Raw genomic sequence first — 20,807 nt, forward strand, 5'->3', positions numbered from 1 at the left:
CAGCAGGCGCGGTTGTGCACAGGCACCATGTAGTAGCTCGAGGCAAACCGGGGAGGCTCTCAGTAACCGTGGGACTTAACAAATGTTTGAAAAGTTTTATTTGAAGCAACTCCACCTGCTTCCCTAAAAGTTTCCATCCCCCAAAGCTCTTGCTGGAGGTAATTCTGTGGCTGAGCTCGAATGTTCGGGTGGGGGCACAGTTAAGCAGACCTGGCCTCCTCGCAGCTCCCGTTCCAGTAAACGCCATCATGGGAGAAGGAGCATTCGGTTTTTATGGCCTAGGATTTTTGACGTGTTTACACGCTTCAACGCATGACTGGGGCTCCAGTTTTCTTTCTGGAAAATTCTCAAGACTTCCAAAGGCTTTCCCTGCGGTGGCTACTGTGTGGCCTCTGTCCTGCCTGTCAGCTGCCTCCTCCTCTGCAACACCCCCCCCCCCACACACACACACTCGGGGTGGTGGGAACAGGTGTAATACACATAAAGTTTTATTAGTGAAGACGCTGGCGAAGATAAAAATGAGTAAACCTTGGAAGGGTTTTGGTCTTTGCCTACCTAGTTGAGTTAAAAAGCTTCTTCCATTTGGTTTTGTTTGGATACAGGGTCTCTGGTAATCAAGGATAGCCTTGAATTTGTTACATAATTGAACCTGGCTTTGAGCTCCTTATTCCAGCCCAGGTGCTGGAATTACAACTTTCAGCCACCAGTTCATGATTTAACAGCTTCTATTTGAATGTTTAAAAATCCCAAATTAAACCACTTTGGATCAACTTATCTGATACAGTAAGAGTCTCTCTCTTTAAAAAAAAAGAGTAAGTTTACCCACTTAGAAATGTTATTAGCGTTTCAATGGACTCGGGCTAATGGTGTTGCTGGATACTGCCTGTGTTTACAGGGCTGAGTCACAGGGGGTTGAGTCTTGTGTGCCCTCAGTAGCACCAGTGAAAGTTTACTGGAGGATTCAAAGCAGAATAGGTCCCATTCTAGCAACTGCCAGGGACGAAAAGCTACTTATCATTTATTGGCTGTGACTCATCATGTGTCTAAGTAGCGATTTCCAGTAATTTCACAAACATTCATATCTGCCAATAGGCTCTTGCAATGTGCCAACCACTGGGCTGGACACTGGGAGACCCAAATAATACAAGTGGTCATTCGTGAGGTGCTTATTGTGAATGTACGTATAGCCTGTGGTTATCTTGCTCATCCGTAAGTATTTATTGAGTATGCAGGTTGCATTGTGCTAGAGGTGAGGGCATTGGGGAGACTATAGAGTGCTAGGTGTGGGGACTCTAGAGTGGACAAGGCAGCTGGGGTCACTTCCTTTATATACTGGAGAAAGTAGGTGGAAAATAAAATACATTATCAAACTAACAGCTCGCTTTGTACTTTATTTGCTTATCTACTAAGGATTAAACTCGTGACTTCATTTACGTTCTCCCAGTGAGATATACCCCAGCCCCTTTCTATTTCATTTTGAGACCAGGATTTGTCAAGTGGCCGCAGGCTGGCTTTGAACTTGTTTGGGATCTCCCAGTGTGCTCCACTGTGTCCAGTTTAATCATGGTGTTTGAAGCGTAAAGTACATAACCTCATACTCCTGTTCTGAACCCTCTAACTGCCCTTCTGGGTCCCTCTGGTGGGCACAGACCTGCGGGGGGCTCCTGGAGCCACACCCCTTCCGGTTTCTGGTCCTTCATCCTTTTACCCATCCCATGTCACATCTGCTCTCTCCTCGCCTTGCCCAAGTGTCTTAGGTACAGCAGCTTTCTTGCTGCTAAGGGTCTTTGCTCTGCCTGAGATGTGGTCCCTTCACTGCTATCCTCATTGTAGCCTCCATCCATAGCTCAATGCGATTGTCTCAGTGACTCCCAGGTTTAAAAAATCACACCCTAGCAACTCCCATTCTTCCTTCATAAGTTTTGTCTCCATTGCACCTATGGCTGCCTAATGTATAATGCATCCCTCACTAATTTATAATTTGTTGTCTCGTACTAACACATTGCCCTCACCCCCCCCCCCCCCAACTCTCTCTGAGCCATCTTACCCACTTCTGTATCTTCTTTCTTTTTTGGAGACAGAGTCAGGTAGCCCAGGCTGACCTTGAGTTTGCTATGGAATTGTGGACAATCTTGAACCCATCTTCTTACTTTTACCTCCCAAGTGCTAACGACAGGCATGAGCCATGGAAACCTGCCTCACTACTGTGTGCTTAGGATCTAGAAGAGTGCCTGGTGTGCAGTAGGTTCCCCTTACTGTCATGTACTGTCATGTAGAAGGAAGTGAATGATGGGAGCTGAGTCGGACTAGCCAATGGGTCCTGGAAGGTGATAGTGGTACTTGAAAGGGGGAGGAAGGTAACCCACGGGTGGGATGAGAGATTGCGGAGTGGAGACCGGCTTGGAAGGGGATCATGCAGAGGCCCAGCATGTGCCGAGCCCTTGAGGCAGCAAAGAGCCTGGCTGCTGTGGATTTATGTGTCACTGTCATTAGGCACTCTACTACGAAGGGAGTATAGAAAGAAATGATGGATGTTGTGGTGTGAACAACTGTAACCCCAGCCAAGGTAAGAGGCTTGGCTGAGCAAGACTAAGACTCTATCCCAAAAAGTGAAAAGGAAACAAACGGGAGGAGAGGCACGAAAATTAAAATCAGGTGCAGCTCATGCAGGGTGCCATCTTGGAAGTCACGTGGACTCCCTGTCTGTGCTCTTTATTTGTCCCATTTTATGGTTCGAAAACTCTGGAATTGGGGGAAGATTGCGTATGTCAGAGCCTGGGGTAGGAGGCCTCTGACCTGAAGCTTCTGGGTTTCACTACTGCACCAAAGTCAAAGGATTGATCCCAGTGCTGATGGATCTGCCTGTGCAGTAGGAAGAAGGCCCGCTGCAGTGCTCAGTCCACAGTGACAGAAGTCAGCTTCCCGGACTGTGGGGTGTGGTGGGGGAGGGGAAGCGTCTGAGTCTGTCCAGGAGTAGGACAGGCCAACTGGGAAAACAGCAGAGCCGTTTTCTCTGCTGTAACTGTTATGAGAAATGTCAGGGAAGTGATACATTAGTTAAGAAGTAGTGCTGAGAGAAAATAGAGCTTATTCTTCAAGGCTTCACGGTGGGATGTTTAAAAGCAAACAAGAACCAGGTGTGGTAGTCACAGCTGTAATCCTAACACTTGAGGTGGAGGCCAGAGGGTAGAGAGTTCAAGGCTACAGAGCCAGTCTACATGAGACCTGGTTGCAAAAAACTGAAAGCACATGAGACCTTGTCTCAGAAAATCAAATCCAGAATAAAGCAAATACCGCCCTGCCAAGTCCCCAAACCAAAAAGTCCCACCTAGGCTTGGGAGTGTAGCTCAATGTTAAAGACCATGTCGATGACGAAAGTATGTGAGCTCCCCAGCAAAACACACACACACACACACACACACACACACACGCAGAGTGTACTACACATGTACAGACATGCACACCATATGCACTATATACACATGCATTCACACAGATACTACATACCCACATTGTATATACACACAGACACTGTATATATGTGCATATACAGTATGTATACATATACACTGTATACAGATGTATGTACACACAAACACTATATATATACACACACACACACATATAATACATACACACATGCATACACACATATATACACACACACACACCCCAATGGGTCTGGGAGAGGGGAGACAGAAACACATGCTTTTACTATCACAGTGCTTTGTGTCAAATGCCCTTTTTTCTGCTTTCACAAAATAAAATATTATATCTGAGGTAGTATAAAATCACCTTTGATTAGTACCCGTAATCTTCATGAACTTGTAGGTTATAGGTAATATTCTTTCCTGATTTTAACTTTAAATTGTCCTTGCTTTACTGGAATACCAATATTTAAGTTGCTTTTTTTTTTTCTTCGAGACAGGGTTTTTCTGTATAGTCCTGGCTGTCCTGGAACTCATTCTGTAGACCAGGCTGGCCTCGAACTCAGAAATCTGCCTGCCTCTGCAGCCAAAGTGCTGGGATTAAAGGCGTGCGCCACCACTGCCCTGCTTAAGTTGCATTTTTAAAAGAATTTCATTTTAACTTTAGTTACGGATGTGTGTGCATGTGCACATCTACACAAGCGTGTGCGTGTGTGTGTGTGTGTGTGTGTGTGTGTGTGTGCATGTGAATTCTGATACTAGACTGGGACACTGACTCTCTGGAGCCAGCATTACAGATGGTCGTGCTGGGAACTGAACTTGGATCCTGAGGAGGAAGAACAGCAAGTGTTGTAAACTGCTGACTCATCATCTTTCCAGTGGGGGAGGGGCAGTATTTTAATCATTTTGGAGGGGCTGCCATAGAGATCTCACTATGATGCTCAGGTTAGTCTCAAAGTCCTGGGCTCGAGCCATCTTACTGCTTCTGTTTCCTTAGTAGCTAGCACCCTAGCCCTGTACCACCACGGTTGACTTTCTATATTTGGACTCCAATATAGATAATGTGAAACTATCTCTCCTCTGGCCTCCCTCATTTCCCCAAGCCTCCTTTCCACACAATCACTGGAGAGTTTGACTGATGGATCTGAATTTCTGGGATGGGATTTCGTATTCTCTCTGCGTCTTTGCTTTGACTTTCGAAAGTTCGCTAATGTCAGTCCATCAGGAGAGCGTCCCTTCTTAGGATTTATTTATTAAAATTTTCATTTATTAGTGAGTGTGTGTATGTGTGTGTATGTGTGTGTATGATGTGTGTGTGCGTGCAGGCACTAGCCAGCTTTTTAGATCAGGGCTCTGGGAATCAAACTCAGGTCCTGCTTGCTTGTGAGGTTTTACCTGCTGAGCCACACTCTTTAAAAAAGCGTTAAATTTTTTTTTTTAAGTTAAAATTTGATGCCTAACTTTTAAAAAGCTTTTATTATTTTTACATTAATCATTGTTGACATGTGTGATGTGTGTGTTGGTTCCTTAGTGCCCGGGCATGTGTATGGAGGTCAGAGGAAGACATCGAGTAATTGATTCTCTCCCTTAACCTTTTCGTGGGTTCGGGGGATCAAATTCAAGTTGTTAGGCTTGGTGACAGGTGCCTCTCTCCCCTGAGCCATCTCTGTAGCCTTTTATAAACTAAATTATAATTTACAACTTTGTTATTATTTTTAATCAGACATGTTTGTATCTTTCTTTCATTTTTTCCCTTATGTTTTCAGCATTCTTTGTGAAATGGTCTTAAGTCCTTTGTCAGATACCCAGTTTTGTCTGCTGTAACAGAACACTCCAGGCTGAACAATTTATAGTATACAGACTTGACCAGAAGGCTAAGACTTTAGAGAATCTTCTTGTTCATTGTCCTTCAAGGGAAGGTCAAGATCAGTAAGGGCCGATGCCACCGTGACATCAACAATCCACGTCTGCAGGCCAAGCCCCTTGTGGCCTCTTAAAGGTCCCACCTCTTAGTGCTGTTGGGATGCTGATTAAATTTCATCATTTGGAGGAGCAGTTTCAACCAGAACAGAATCTTGCATTACCTTTGCAGTTACTTTTCTGGGTTCTAGTTCTGACTTATCGGTTTATCCTTCATGGACTGTACTTCTGGTATTGCTAGAAAAGTCACAGAGATTTTTCTGTTCTAAAAGGATTTACAGCTGTGCTTGCACATTTAGGCCCAGGAACTTTCTTTTTGCTTCGAGCATGAAGTGTGAGGGGAAGTCCACTCCACCCCTGCCAGCATTGTGGACTGTTAGGAAGCAGTGTCTGGAGACAGGGTTTAGAGGCGTTTGTTACCAGCATCTAGGACCTAGAGACCAAAAAACCTTGAAGTGTCCTGCAGTTGAAGAGAACTCCTCACAGAGCATCATTTAGCAGAGATGTTGGGGGATCTGGAGCTCAGTGAAGCTGCTCTCTAATCTTTTCCTCTTTACCTGATTTCTTCTTTCCTCCTTTTAAATGTTTCTTTCATTAGAAATGTAACGAATGTATGTGTCCATGTATACTCATGTTTGCCGTGGCATACATGTGGAGGTCAGAGTATAATATGTGGGACTTGGGTCTCTCCTCCAACACGAGGCTGACAGGGATTGAGTTTAGGTGGTCAGGGTTGGCGGCTAGCGCCTTTACTTGCTGAGCCCTCTCACTGGCCCAAGAATTGTAAAAACCCTATTTTTATTTCTGCTCGTGGCTGTTGGGCATCATTCTTTATGCTCTCGGTAATGATCGCAGAATATTACGGTTTCTCTGTAAGTGTCCTTACACCACTTCCTGTGGGTTGTGAAAACCCTAGGGTGCTGTGCTCTCCTCCCTTCCTCCCCCCTTTCCTCTCCTCTCTCCTTCTCTCCCCTACCACTCACTTACCACAGTGTCTTGATACTTTGGCTAGGTCGACCTTGAACTTGTAGCATACTGCTGCTTCTGCCTCTTGAATGCTGGGATTATGGGCACACACCTGCCATTCTAGTGCTCAGAGAGTGGAGGTAAGGACCATGGCAAGGTCCAGTTCACCTGTGCTGCAAAGTGAGTCAGGAGTCAGCCTGGGCCCCAGAGGACACTAGCTCAGAAACAGACAGACAGATAGGCAGACAGACAGACAGACAAGCTGCAAGTAATTAGAGGCCGGGAGGGTCAGGGCATTCTGTCTTGTTAGCTGATTGGCTCTGGAGTTCACATGGGCCCGAGAACTGACTCCTGAAAGTTGTGCTCCGAGTTCCACATGTGCCCATAGGAAATAAATAACAAAGATGGCAACCAAACTCTCAACCCTCTACCCAAATGAATTATGATATAGGTGAAATGAAAATTCAAAAGTGATCAAAAATTGTGTCTGGTCCTAGAACAGTAGTAAGTCGACTTTTGAAACATTTAACTAGAAAGATTTCTGATGTTCTCCAAAGCGGAGATAGCAGCGAATGAACCCCGCGTAGCCATTCCTGGTGCCCATGATGACCACACTGACCACCGTCACCTTTCCCCAGAGGCTGGAGAGTTAGGAGATAAACTCTATGTATTGTATCATTTCACCCGTAAGAAACTGGGCTTTACATTATTTGATTTTTACGATGCTCCAGACAAATTTGAAGCCGATTTACATGAAGTATGGATAAATTTCTTTAGAGCTCACTTGTACAAAGGTGAATAAAAGAAAACCAGTGTGGCCATAAATATCCCTCTGATTAGCATAAAGTCATTGCAGGTAAGCAGGCTTGTTATTACTCTGAGTGTTATTAAAATTTTATGTACTGCAGTATTGTGTTAACATCTAGCACATTCTATTTACAGATTATGTTTCAGAATAATACAATGTATAATACCTCCATCCCACTAAAATTGAGTTGTGCTTGCAGGGACACTTCGAATTTGAAAGGCAGGTTTTGGGGAAAGGGGAGGTATGAGAAGGTTTTGAAGGGTTGGAGGGCAGAGTTTTACATGTCAGTTAAGACGTCTCATGACTCGTTCCAGCAGTTTAGCTCCCCTTGGGCTGAGGCTGTAGCTCAGTGGTAGACATGTGTTTGCCATGTGGGAGGCCTGGGTTCTAGCCCCAGAACCAAAAGAAAAAAACCGAAATCAAAACAAACCACACTGGTCTTAGTGTCCCTATGTGCAGTGTTTTCTTCAAGGTTATAATAACATGGTTTGGCAGAGACCAGCCTCTGGGGTGTTTAGTTTTATGGGGAGAGAGGGCAGAACTCATTTGCACAGGGACTACCTGTTTTTCTCAGGCTCAGGAACCGAGTATGGTATCAGGAGAGCAAGGCTGATTTTATCACCTATGACTAAGATCTTCATGCTTAGCTGCTTCGGCGTGAGTCATTAATTAAGGGCTCATACCATAGGAGTTAGCTAATTCTCACTTAAAAAACGCTGCTCGCTCAGGAACAGGGCTGGCTACAGTTCAGATGACCACCTTCAGGCTTGTCTCTAAAGCCTTAAACAACGTCCAACCCAGTTATCTGTGGATGAAATGATGTAGTGTGTGGGATTTATTCACATCAAACGCCGTTCATGAGCATTCTCCAGGCCCCTCAAACGGATACAAAAACCCACGACCCAAAGATCTAGGAGGCGTGACAATTCTGTGGCAGGCAACATGGGAAGGGATTGTTGGGCACGCTAATGCGTGGCGAAACTGTTGGTTAACAAGTTTGAGCTGCGGGTTCAGAAAGGAAAGCAAACGCTGAAAAGGAGCGGTGACTATAAATTCTGTGTTAAAAGTGGAATGAGTGTTTATTATCTGCACTTCCAGGTTGGCATCGAACACGGGTTCTTGGGCGTGTGCTCATCAAAACATCCTTCCTAGTCGCCCGTTTGGTGATATCGAGGAAAAGTTTCCCCTGTGAAGCTATAAGGGCACAACCAAGAGCTTTAAAAGAGAGGTTGCCACCGTCGAGGCTTTTGCGCTTGTCTTCTTATTTCGGGAAACTTCGACTCTGTTGGGTAATAATTCATTTTATGATTCGTTTCCTCAAGGACGGAGTGTTTTCCCTTCTGTCCTGCATGAAAAGACACTCCTGACTGTTCACCCCCACCAGTCAACAATTGAGTTAGGAAGGTTCTTTGTGGGTGCTGTTCCTGGGAGTCAGAGGGTGAGCCGGCTTCGTCTGTGAGTCATCTCGTTGTCTCACGGTTGGCTCTGTGTTTTCTTAGCAACGGCTGCAGATTTCAGGTCTGAGCAGGGAAAGCGTGTTTTGAAATGACCTGGCGTATTCTTTTGGGATCTGCGTGCATGCCCAGGAACCCTTGTAAAACTGTACTGAATATACTGCAGAGAACGGGAGAACGAACATTTGCCCTGCCCCTATTTCCTAAGCAATTTCTGTTCTGAGTTGTATGTGGGGGCAACTGGGTGGGCAGAAGTCAGAGCAGACGGAGAGAAATGAGTCCTGAACACTGTCAGTCTGTCTATAGATGCCCCAGGCCAGGCACCGTTGACTGGGGTCTTGAACACATGTTGAACTCTGCTCCCCTGTGTCACTGTTGATCTTGGAACTGTGATGTTTAGGAGCTCTGGTGCAGTGGCGTTGAGAACGTGGTCCCTTAAGTCAGTTTGACATTGGCTCAAGTCCTGGCCCTGGCCCATAGGAGCTGTATCAGCTGGAGTGGAGGAGAGGTGAGGTTAAGGAACTGCATCTTTATAGGGGTTCTGAGTATTATTGTGTAAGGCAGGGAACAGCACAATACCTACAGAACATTTGGTCCTAAGTTCTCCTTACTGTGGGCATTACTGTTGTGGCAAACACCGGACTAAAGGAGAGAGGGTTTATCCAATCAGCCATGGTGGGGAGGCGTGGATGGCACTGAAGTGTGCAGTCAGGAAATAGAGGTAGAAAGGAACACTGCTGGTGATCAGTGGCCTTTCTCCTATTCCCCCTTTAAAAGACAGTCTCTAATAGCCCAGGTAAGACTTCAGATGCATTGAGCAGCTGAGCATGCTAGAACTCCTGACTTCTCTTTTACCTTTCTTCCCTTCCCTTCCCTTCCCTTCCCTTCCCTTCCCTTCCCTTCCCTTCCTCCTCTCTCCTCTCTCCTCTCTCCTCTCTCCTCTCTCTTCTCTCCTCTCTCCTCTCTCCTCTCTCCTCTCTCCTCTCTCCTCTCTCCTCTCTCCTCTCTCCTCTCTCCTCTCTCCTCTCTCCTCTCTCTTCTCTCCTCTCTCCTCTCTCCTCTCTCTTCTCTCCTCTCTCCTCTCTCCTCTCTCCTCTCTCCTCTCTCCTCTCTCCTCTCTCCTCTCTCCTCTCTCCTCTCTCCTCTCTCCTCTCTCCTCTCTCCTCTCTCCTCTCTCCTCTCCTCCTCTCCTCCTCTCCTCCTCTCCTCCTCTCCCCTCTCCCCTCTCCCCTCTCCCCTCTCCCCTCTCTCCTCTCTCCTCTCTCCTCTCCTCCTCTCCTCCTCTCCTCCTCTCTCCTCTCCCCTCTCCCCTCTCTCCACTCTCCACTCTCCTCTCTCCTCTCCTCCTCTCCTCCTCTCCTCCTCTCTCCTCTCCCCTCTCCCCTCTCCCCTCTCTCCTCTCTCCTCTCTCCTCTCCCCTCCCCTCCCCTTCCCTTCCTTCCTTCCTTCCTTCCTTCCCCTCCCTGTGCCTCTCTTTCCTTCCTCCTCCCCAGCCACCACCCATACCTGGAGCTTCTTCCCTTTTGTTCAGTCTGGAACTCCATCTAGGAGCTGGTGCCAACCACATTCAGGGTGGGTTTTTCTTCCCAAGTTAGCCCTTTCTGGAAACATCCTCACAGACAACACTCAAAGCCCCCACTAATTCCCTGGGGGCTCATAATCCAATCACATTTAAAACAATAACCCTTCCATTATGTTGAATTCAAGGATGCCATGCACAAGTGACAGGTGTTCCCTGGCAATCAGAAACAAAGGATCGGTTGCTCTGGATACTTAGTTGCTGCGGAAGGTGGCCGGTGAACAAGTCTCCACATAGTCTCTGGAATGGAGGAAGTGTGGTGCAGAAAAGCAGAGTGCTGTGGGTGTACCAGCCAGCGGTGATTAATGCCAGCCTTGGGGAGGCTGGAGCTAATTTTAATAGCATGGTTGAGCTTTATATGCAATTGGCCTATAATGGCCCATGATGGTTTAAGCATGGGGAATGGAAGAGGGTAAATTTCACGCTGAAGGAAAAGTACAGGTTTGGGGCAGAACTTGGTGAGGGAAAACACAGGAGGTAGAGGTAGTGGTTATTTTGGTTAATTTGGTTGGGTTTGGTTTGCAGGAGTGTTTGGATTCTATCCTGATAGCCAGAGAGGAACCAAAACGGGTGCTTTATGTTTCATGAAAAAAATGTTCTAAAAAGATGTATCAGAGAAAGCTGGGATTATCGCTCAATTGCTAGAATGTTTGCCCAGGACACTCAAAGTTCTAGGTCAGTCCCCAGCACCACATTAAGTGCATGGTGGTGCACGCCTGTTATCCAAACACTCAGGAAGCAGAGGGAAGAAGAGCAGAACTCCAAGTTCAGGGGAGGAAAGGAGGTGACGTGGGGGTCAGTTGCTTGTTGTTAACCTGGCATCTAGCTAGCAGTTGCAAATTCAGTTTTGAAAGGAAGAAGCTGGTATTTAGTGAGCACAAACTCTTTCAGTTTTAAGCTAAGCACTTTGATAAAATTTATATAATAATTTTAGCAGTGGGCTTTCACTACTCTGCTTTGTGCTCCGGGCGGGTTGAACCAGCACACCAGCCCAGGAGCTATCTCGGGTCCGAGAATGGAAAACACACACACACACACCTACCAGCTAATTTTAAAATGCCTTGGCTACCTCAAAGACTGGGCACCCACTCCTAAACCTTCCTCTGCTCCCCCAGGCCCAATCAGGGAAGTGGCCACGGTTGGGTGGCTTTATCTCCTGCTGCTACTGTGTCCCACTCTTCCCCCAGTCCAGGCGATTCTCCTGTTCCTCCCTGCATCCTCCCTCACAACTCTCAGTGTCCAGCCCTGTGCCCAGCTATTGGCCATTGGCATCCTTATTGATAGATCACAAACCAACTGGGGACAAGGACCTTCAGCGTCGGGACACACAGATTCTTGGCATTAGCCCCAATCTCCAACGACTACTTCTCCCAGTTTGTAAAGACAGAGTTCAAGACTGTATGTACCCCTAGCTATCCTGGAACTCACTCTGCAGACCAGGCTGGCCTCAAACTCAAGAAATCCGCCTGCCTCTGCCTCCTGAGTGCTGGAATTAAACACATGTGCCACCCCTCCTGACTGTTCACAAATTACTAATTGAAAGCAAAATTTCCTCCTTTCTTCCATCTTTTCCCCTTCTTCTCACCACCCTTTTTGCTTCTTAATACGTTAAATTAATTAATTAATTAACTTTTTTAATGATGCGTCTATGTGAGGGTTTGTTCCCATAAGTGCAGTGTTTGTAGTGACCACAAGATTCCCTGGGGATGGAGTTACAGGTGCTGGTCCACTGACTGATGTAAGTGCCTGGAACCAAACTCTTCCTCTGCAAGAAGCAGTTGGTGCTCTTAACTGCTGGGTCATCTCTCTAGCCTGGGTCGTCACTCATGAGACAAAAATCTCACTATGGTGCCTACCTCTAAGCAATCCTGCCTCAGCTTCCCTAGTAACTTGGACTCAAATGCATATCATCATAACTTGGTAAAACATTGACCTTGGGGACCGAGACATGGCTCAGTGGTTACGAGCATTGGTTGCTCTTCCAGAAAACCTGAACTCAATTCCCAGCACCATGGAGTGACTCACAGCCCTCTATAGCACAAGTGCCAGGGGGCCCTGGCTTGCTTATGGCTGCTTCAGGCACCTCACACACATGGTACACAGACATATATGCAGACAAAACATTCATACCGGTAAAATAAAGTAGACATTAAGGAATAAGACCCAACCTTGGTATTTCCAACCTTTCTCAATGTTGGCTCTGTCTTCCAGCTGGAAGAGGGAGCGCACATCTAGGTGGTGGGCGATGGCTCCTGGGCCTCTTCACAGACTCAGTGTTCAGCCCCCCACTGTGGAGTCTCTGTTTTGAGACAGAAACCATCTCATTACTGGGTGACTCCATTGTCAGCTGGATGGAGACATGGCTGAAAGGGAGCCTCCTTCTCCATTTTATGTCTCATGTTCTAATATTTCTTCCCTTTTAATCTGTCTGCGGTTTCCAGTGCTTAAGGCTTCCTTTCTCTTAATTTTGATCAAATGAAGCCATTTGTGTAAAAACTTAATCTGATGAACCCCATTTTACTTAAATTGGAGAGGAAATTGGGGATAGAATAAGAGAATTATTATTGTTGATTATTTTATTTTATTTTTTGGGGGAGCCAGAGTCTCAAGTATCCCAGCGCTAACCTCAAACTCCCTGCAGTGCCCTTGAACTTCTGATCTGCCCACCCCCACCCAGTCGAGCTCTGAGTTCAGATAGTGCTTGGGATGGGACCTGGGGCTTCCTGCCTGCTAGGCTGGCACTCCTCCAGTTAAGCGTCTTTAACCTGAATGTGGTTTTTTTTTTTTTTTTGCCTTCAGTAGTTTCTTATTTATTTATTTATTTATCTGACTTGTTATTTTTGGCAGCTCTGGAGCCTGAGCCCAGGGCCCTAAGCATGCTAGGCATGTGCTCTGCCTGCAGCAACAGTGTAGGCTCTTTTTATTATCTTTATTTTAACATAGGGCATTGTTGGTCAGGCAATGGTGATACCTTTAATCTCAGCACTCAGGGCACAGAGGCAGGAGGATCTCTGAGTTTCAAGGCCAGTCTGGTCTATAGGTCAGGGCCACTTGTTGTTACAGAGAAGCCTTGTCTCAAAAAACAAGAACATACCCTAAACAAATAAACAGATGATGATGATGATGGTGGTGGTGGTAGTGGTGGTGATGATGGTGATGATGATGATGGTGGCAGTGTGGGATGGTGATGATGGTGATAACAAGGCAGTGTTAAGTTGTACAGCTGGCTTTGGACTTGAATCTTATTGCTTCAGCCTCCTGAGTAGCTGGATTACAGGCATTTGCCACTACCCACATCTTGGGGTCTCCCTTACTAGAGGAGAAACATATGATCCTGGGGTCACGTTGTGGTTGCAGATAAAATTACATCTGTGGAGCCAGGGAGATGGCTCAACAGGTAGAGGCATTTGCTGCCAAGCCAGACACTCTGAGTAAGACCTCAGGGACCCACATGATAGAAGAGAACTGACCCCCAAAGTTTTCCTCTGACCTCCAGATGACCCCTAAACACAATACATAAAAAGTAATAAAAATAACTATTAAAATTTAAATACCTGTTGTATCTTTGAAAGTTTAAATCTGGAACTTAAGTGTCTTTTAAGTTTTCATTTTCATACACACACACACACACACACACACACACACACGCACACTATATGCACACACACACTATATGTATACACACACTATATGCATTCACACACATGCACACACACACACCACACTCTACACATACACTATACACACACACTATACACACACTATAGTACACACACTATACATACGCACACTACACGCATACACTATACACACACACTGTATGTACACATACACTATACACATTCACACATACACACACTACACACACACACTGTACACACAAACTACACACACATGCTATACACACATACTATGCATACACACTACACACACATACTACCCACACACACTATACACACATACACACATACTAGGCACACACACACACACACACACACACACACACACACACACACACGGTTCTTCCCTGTTTCCACTTTCCAGTCTCCCGGCACTCACAGCTCCCTTCCCTAGAGATTATCATCGCTGCTATGAATTCGTGTTATGCTTCATTCATTTGAATATTTCCAAACCCTCGCTGTAACTCACTGCTTTCCCTAGACTTTGCACTTCCTCCTTTTCACCTAGAATCTTGGTGTCGTGGTTTGTTCCTGAGGTGTCATAAACCCGGCTCTTATTTTAGTCCTCCCTTCTGAAAGCCCGGCACACATCAACTCTAACCCACTTTAAATATTCTTGGCTTGGCTGGTGGATCCTGGATGTAACCAGGGTAAGAATTTCAAGACCTTGAGCTTCTCACTTGCTGTGAAACCAGTTCTGTTAGTTAATTTATCACAGCAGTTTGACAGCCAAATGCAGTCGTGGGCAAAAGCATGTTTCCTTTTCCTTATTCTCCCTCTCTCTGTCTGTCTCTCTCTGTCTCTGCCTCTCTCATTGAGAAAGAGCGGAGAAGCTGGAGATGTAGCTCATTCAGCGGCTTGCTTGTCATGTGTGCGCAGTGCCCTGGGTTTGATTCTCAATACTGCATAACCAAGTGTTCAGGCTGGCGTGGCTGTAGACATGTGGTATTAAATTTCTCTACAGAACTGTGCAGTGAATGAGAGGATTGGACGTATGTTTCCTATTAGGTTTCTTGCTGTAGTGGTTAAGGACATGGCCTTTGAAGCTAAAAGTATTTGGGTTCAAGTTAGTCCTGCTAATCGCTTGATGTGTGGCTTTGGATAAGTTACGCACTCTCCCAGTTTCCCTAAAGCGGGTAGATGGGATGTATTTTATAGACGTGCCAAAGTCATGGTTCATGGACAGTGTGTGGCACGAATTAAATACTGAACAAATATTAGCTTTTCCTTTACTGCTTTGTTGGTTTCAAGTAGACAACCTCCAGTCTGATCACCTTGAAGAGGGGAATCCCCAGTTCTTCACAGCGGGTAGGGCTCACTTTCATTTGCCCCGTTAATCAGTCACCAGAAGTGATGTATAGTTACAGACAACTTTGGAAGGCTGGTGCAGATCTCAGGATCTCTCTTGGTGGTCAGTTCTAAGTGGCATGAGGATTTCCTTGCATCTCGGGGGTCTGTCCGTTTCTCCACATCTTTAAGTGTTTAGTTTTGTGTCTACTGAGGAACATAGTGTAGCCTATGTAAGAGATCTTTTGAGGTTTGATTGACTTGTTCAGCAACAGAGAGAAAACAACCTAGACTGGCTTCCTTATCGCCTTCTTTCTCTGTCTCCTCCTTTCTCTCCCTCTCTTCTTTTTCTGAGCTGGAGATTGAATCCAGGGCCCCACACATCCTAGGCATGTACTTTACCATTGAACTCTCTCATCCCGTCCCGTGGGGCTTTGTTTCTTGTTGAAGGCTGTGTATGCAGTGTGTGGGGGTGGGCTGGGGTGAGGCCAGGCTCATTCCATGAAGAGAGCTTTGAGAAGGGAAAAATAATCCCCAGAAACTCAAAACTCATTTTGAAATTCCATAAAGGAAACGGAAGACCCTGTTCCCTTAGTCCTTGAACTGAAGGAGTCAGAGAAATATATGCATTATGAGAAATTTTGCTTTCACAGAAAAATGCATGGATTTTAAACACTTTTTTAAAAAATCAGAAAACTCTATGAAGAATTGTAATCTCAGAAAGAGAAACAGATTAAGTTTGTTGTTGTTGTTTATTCAGGCCAGATAAATTTCTGATGGAGTCACTGTGCCCACCATAAGAAAAAGACAAAGAGGAAGCTGTGTGCACAGCACCTTCTGTTCTTTTGGGGAGATGGGAGGGTAGGTCAGATCTGAAGATGGGACTGAGAGCAGGCAAATTTGTATCCTCCTGGGAAACTCCAAAAAACTCTGGTTGTTTCTCTTCAGGTGAAAAAGGTCAGCTTTGTTGGAGAATAAAGTGGAAACTCATTTCCAAGTGTTCTGTCACCCCAGGATTCCACCAGGGACTGGCCCTGACTGCAGAATTCTCCACTGCAGCAAAGGCTCTCACTAAATGGCTCTGGCTATCCCAGGACTCACTCTGTAGCTCACAGGCTGACCTCCAACTCCTGGAGCTCCTGCCTCTGCCTCCTAGAGTGCTGGGGTTAAAGGCATGTGCCTTTTTAATCTTTTATTTTTAGTGATCTGAGTGTGTGTGTGTCTGCATGGAATATGTTTGTGTGTGTACAGTGTCTCCAGGGGACAGGAGACAGCCTCAGATCTTCTGGAGTAACAGGCAGTTGTGAGCTTTCTGAACTAGGTGCTGGGTTTGAACTGTGGCCTCTGTAAGAGCACTGTACATTTCTAACCACTGAGCTGTGCCTCCCCAGGCTGGCCTCAAAGGCACAGTCTTCCTTCAGCAAGTCCTGCCTACATGTGCCACCAAGACCAGATGGATACTCCTTTTCAACGAAAGATTTTCTGTTACAGTTAAAGTGCTGCATTGCTGGCTGTATGCTAGAAAAAAAAAAAAACCAAAACAAAACAGTGTCTGTCTGTCCGTCCATGTGAAACATCTCTATGCAGCCCTGACTGTCCTAGAACACTATATAAGTCAGCCTGGCCTTGAACTCACAGAGATCCTTCTGCCTCTTCTGCCCAAGCCCTGGCACCACGGGTGTGCCAAGCACAGGATGGCAGTTTCTAGTCTATAGAGACTACAGTCAAGCTTCTAGCTGCTTTCCCCATCTGCTTTCTTGTTAACTAGTTTATCCGATGGTGATCTGGGTGTTAGCTGAAGCTGAGTGTCCAGTGTTTACTTAGAACTTCCCTGTTATCAAAGTGGCTTCAAAGACATGGACTCTTCTTCAGAGGCAGAGCAAAGGAGAAATGTACCCTTAAATAGGAGCGGAAGGTTAATTTGAGGGAGAAATGAATTAAAAATAAAATGCACTACAGGTACTTCCTGGAACTCCTGACATGGAAGCCAGTACATAAGTGATGTACCCCGGTCAGTCGGTAGACTGCTTACTGTGCACGGGTCAGCAGAGGCAGGAAGCTCAGGAGTTCTGTGTGGCTGCCTCGCTGACTTCTGGGTGGGCCACAGAACATAGAGGGAGGTAGAAAGCGAACGGAGGCTGATCGCTGTCCAGCTTTGCCCAAACTGTCTCTGGTTTAGTTCTTGGCGTGCGTGGCTCTCTTTTCCTTAGTGCTGACTTAACAGGTGTGTGTGTGTGTGTGTGTGTGTGTGTGTGTGTGTGTGACCTTTCCTTGTTGGCCACTCACTACGGCTTTCTGGAACGTGGCTCTCTGGGACCTTAAGCACCAGGATTAAGACAGTTAAATCTGCTGTCAGCTTGCCGGATGTAATCTTCCTGTTCATTGTCCTGGCTTCCAGGGCCCCTCTTGTCTGGTGCTGTATCTTTCGCTTGCAGTTGCTAGCTATGGTGTAGCTGTCCTTCAAAGCATTCATCACTTGCTTGTTTTAATTTTGTTTAAGCTCCTCGAAGATGTACCGGAGCACCGGAAACACCGGAAATGCTTTTCGAAGTTGAGGTTGTGTTTCGTGAAGCACTGGCCTCCCAGGCTGGGAGCAGAAAGGGTGCTGTGATTTTCCTGGTTACTGTGGGTAGAAGATAGGGCAAGGGACCGTCATCTGTCACCTGCCTGAGTGCTCTTATCTTTAAAAATGCCATCTAAACTAGTCTCTTCTGTCTGGGGACTAGCAGGAATGGTGGCGTTGAGAGTGTTGCTTGAAAGAAATTTATCTACGGAAGCAGAAAATGGTTTGAGCTTATTTGCTGAAACTGCTATTTGTGAGGAGCAAAACCTGGTAGGCTTTGTAAATGGGTAATTTCAGAGGCAAGCAAACGTGTTGCCAAAACAATATTTTGAAAACAAGCTACATTTTGTATTTTAGCTTTTTATGTTTATTTATCAAAATTAATATCATCCTAGTGGTTCAGAAATTCTTTCTGTTTCATTTTTTTTTTTTTTTTTTTGCCATAGGATGGATTCATGATATAAGAATTAAAAACCTTACATAATTTTGGTGCTGAGGCAGAGCTCTGCTCTGTGGTAGAGCCCTGCCCAGGATGCTTAAAGCTTGTGAGTGTGATCCCATTGGCGGTGGGGTGGAATGAGCCCAACCCCCAAACTCAAAACCAAAGCCACCAACCCACAAAACCACCTAGACCCAGAGACCTTGGGTAGTGTAATAAACCCCACTTTCCACAGAGGCTCTGTGAGCAAAGAAAGCAAAGGTGCTTGCGGAAGGAAGTCCCCTTTGGATGGCGGTTTAGGGCCTCGTCTCCTGCTGCTTCCTCCAACTGGAAATGGAGTTTGGGTGGGAAGAAAGGTGGCTTTCCTGGGACGGTGGTCTCAGCTGTTTCTGTGGAATCAGAGACGCAGAGAGAGCAAGAAAGCGAGAGAGCGAGAGAGAGCAAAGGCCTTTAAAGTTTTTCTACTTTTAACCCCCTTTTATCTGGCATGGTTAGTTTGGTTTTGTTGTTGTTGTTGTTTTTGTTTGTTTATTTTTGTTTTGTTTTTTAAAAATCAGCTTGATAAAAGGGTCATTTGGGAAGAACAGATCTTTATTGAGGACATGCCTCTATTACACTGACCCATAGGCAAATCTTTGAGGGCATTTTTTTTTTTTTAATTGATGATCAATGTGGGAGGGCCCAGCTCACGGTGGGCAGTGCCACTCCTGCGCAGAGGCCCTGGTGTGTATACGAAAGCCGGCTGAGGAAGGCCTGAGGGGCAAGCCAGTGATAGCACTACTCTATAGCTCCTGCTTCAGTTCTTGCCTCAAACTCTTTCCTGCTTGACGTCCTGCCCTGACTTCCCGGGATGATCTGCATGACGGGCTGTATAATTTGGGAGGTGACAGAAACCCTTCCTCCCCACGGTGTTCTTGGTCTGTGCTTTATCACAGCAATAGAAAGCAAGCTAGGACATCAAGGGCTTTTTATGGGACGCTGACTACATAGATATATAAAATTGACATGCGTATTAAGCATTTACTGATAATAAGTCATAATGAAATTGATAGTAAATAAATTATTTGGTATACACATAATGTTGGACTCGTGAAAGACTGACTTGTACACAGAAGTGGTGAATTCTCCTGTTTGTTCTTGCACAGGGAATTGGGTCTTTGCTGAGTTTTTGCTAGAGCAGTGTGTAGTACACCTTCAGTGGTTTCCAGAGTTGATCACTAACTTGATTTTGTGATCATCAATGGCGAGGACTCTGCTTCACATAAATATGGCTTCTGTATTGTTTTCAGGACCCAGGGAATTATATCTCTGTACCTGTTCAACAGTAGCCTGTGTTTTCCCTCTGGTTTTTGACTCCAGTGTCAAAGGGCTGTGTTTGTGCACATGCAGGTGTGGGTCTGGTGGCTGTGGATAGAATTGGTTGTTGAATTTATCGAATTGTGATAGTGGATACCGTTGTATTTTTCTAATTAAAAACCAACCAAAACAAAACAAAACATTGAACCAAGATTTTTTTTTTTTCCAGAGAAAGTTTTCCGTAGCCCAGGCTGGCCTGGAACTCATTGTATAGGTGAGGATGACCTTGAACCTGTGACCTCCGTTCTTTTAGCACTGAATGCTGGGGTTCCAGGTGTTTAGTTTTATGTGATGGAGTCAGTCGTGCTAAGCAAACACTACCAACTAAGCTACATCCTAGCTCACAGGACACACTCTGGCTGGCCGTGTTGGCAGTCAGCTTCTCTGGTGAGGGAAAACTAAGATAATAAAGCCTTGGTTAAAGCTTCCCGGTGAGTGGTTGACACAATAGCACGGTTCAGAAGTCACTCTTCTTGGGTCCAGAGGGCCTGCTATTTGAAGATTAGCATCTACTCCCACCTAGAAGCAGACACACAGAGACCTAACTCAGTTTTAATTGTGGGTCTCTGGGGATGGAAAGAGGGAACCATTAATTTGCCGGGCAATTGATTTTTCTCTGAGGATGAGAACGCCAAGTTGTCAGTCACTGAACCGCCACTTTTGTTAATGAATTATATTTCGACTTGGACAACTTCCAGCTCTATTAATAGGTTATGGGAAGTCTTCAGGGAGAGAACAAAGGTACACATGATTGTTTCTACACATGGAAATGACAGGCTGGAGCACTTGGTGGGAAGAGTGAAGCCCTAGTTCTTAATCCAAAAGAACCACGATTCCTATCTGAACCTTCGCTTTCAGAGTTTCTCATTGCTCAGTGCCAGCCTAGGTCAGAAGTTTGGTGAGAAGAAGTCTTGGGCAGGACGTGTATAAGTAAACAAGGTTTCTGAGCATTTCTGATTTTTCTGCCGAGATGCGCTTGGTTCATGTATCTCCATCTGGTGCCCTGGTGCTGATTAGTGGAGCCATGCCATGGAACCCAGAGCGGACGCCACCTGTGAAGGTTTCCACTGAGGCAAATCACCAGCTACATACTAAGTGTCCTGGTCAGACGTTCTGTGAGTGTGCGGTTGTTAGACGTCAAAAAGGCCAGGTGTGGTGGTGGTGCATCCCTTTGATCCTGACCCTTGGGCGGCAGAGGCAGGTGGATCTCTGTGAGTTCGAGGACAGCCTGGTCTACAGAGGCAGTTCTAGGATAGCTAAGTCTACACAAAGAAACCCTGTCTCACTGCCACCGTCCCCAAATAAAAACAGTCAAAAAGGCCAGATG

General features: G+C 45.8%; 2 protein-coding genes across 2 annotated transcripts in view; one reads left to right on the plus strand and one right to left on the minus strand.

Annotated features, from left to right (window-relative positions):
- The window catches only part of Gm40447 (predicted gene, 40447), a 73,850-nt gene extending 73,603 nt beyond the window's left edge, over positions 1–247 (minus strand). Inside the window, exon 1 of the mRNA XM_011244246.1 lies at positions 116–247. Coding sequence (XP_011242548.1) covers positions 116–247 — 132 coding nt within the window. The remainder of the gene's footprint in view (positions 1–115) is intronic.
- Syne2 (spectrin repeat containing, nuclear envelope 2) overlaps positions 1–20,807 on the plus strand; it is a 292,611-nt gene that overhangs the window by 1,064 nt on the left and 270,740 nt on the right. The gene's annotated exons all lie outside the window — the stretch shown is intronic.

Source organism: Mus musculus, chromosome 12, assembly GCF_000001635.26.
Source record: "Mus musculus strain C57BL/6J chromosome 12, GRCm38.p6 C57BL/6J".
Classification (NCBI taxonomy): Eukaryota; Metazoa; Chordata; class Mammalia; order Rodentia; family Muridae; genus Mus; species Mus musculus.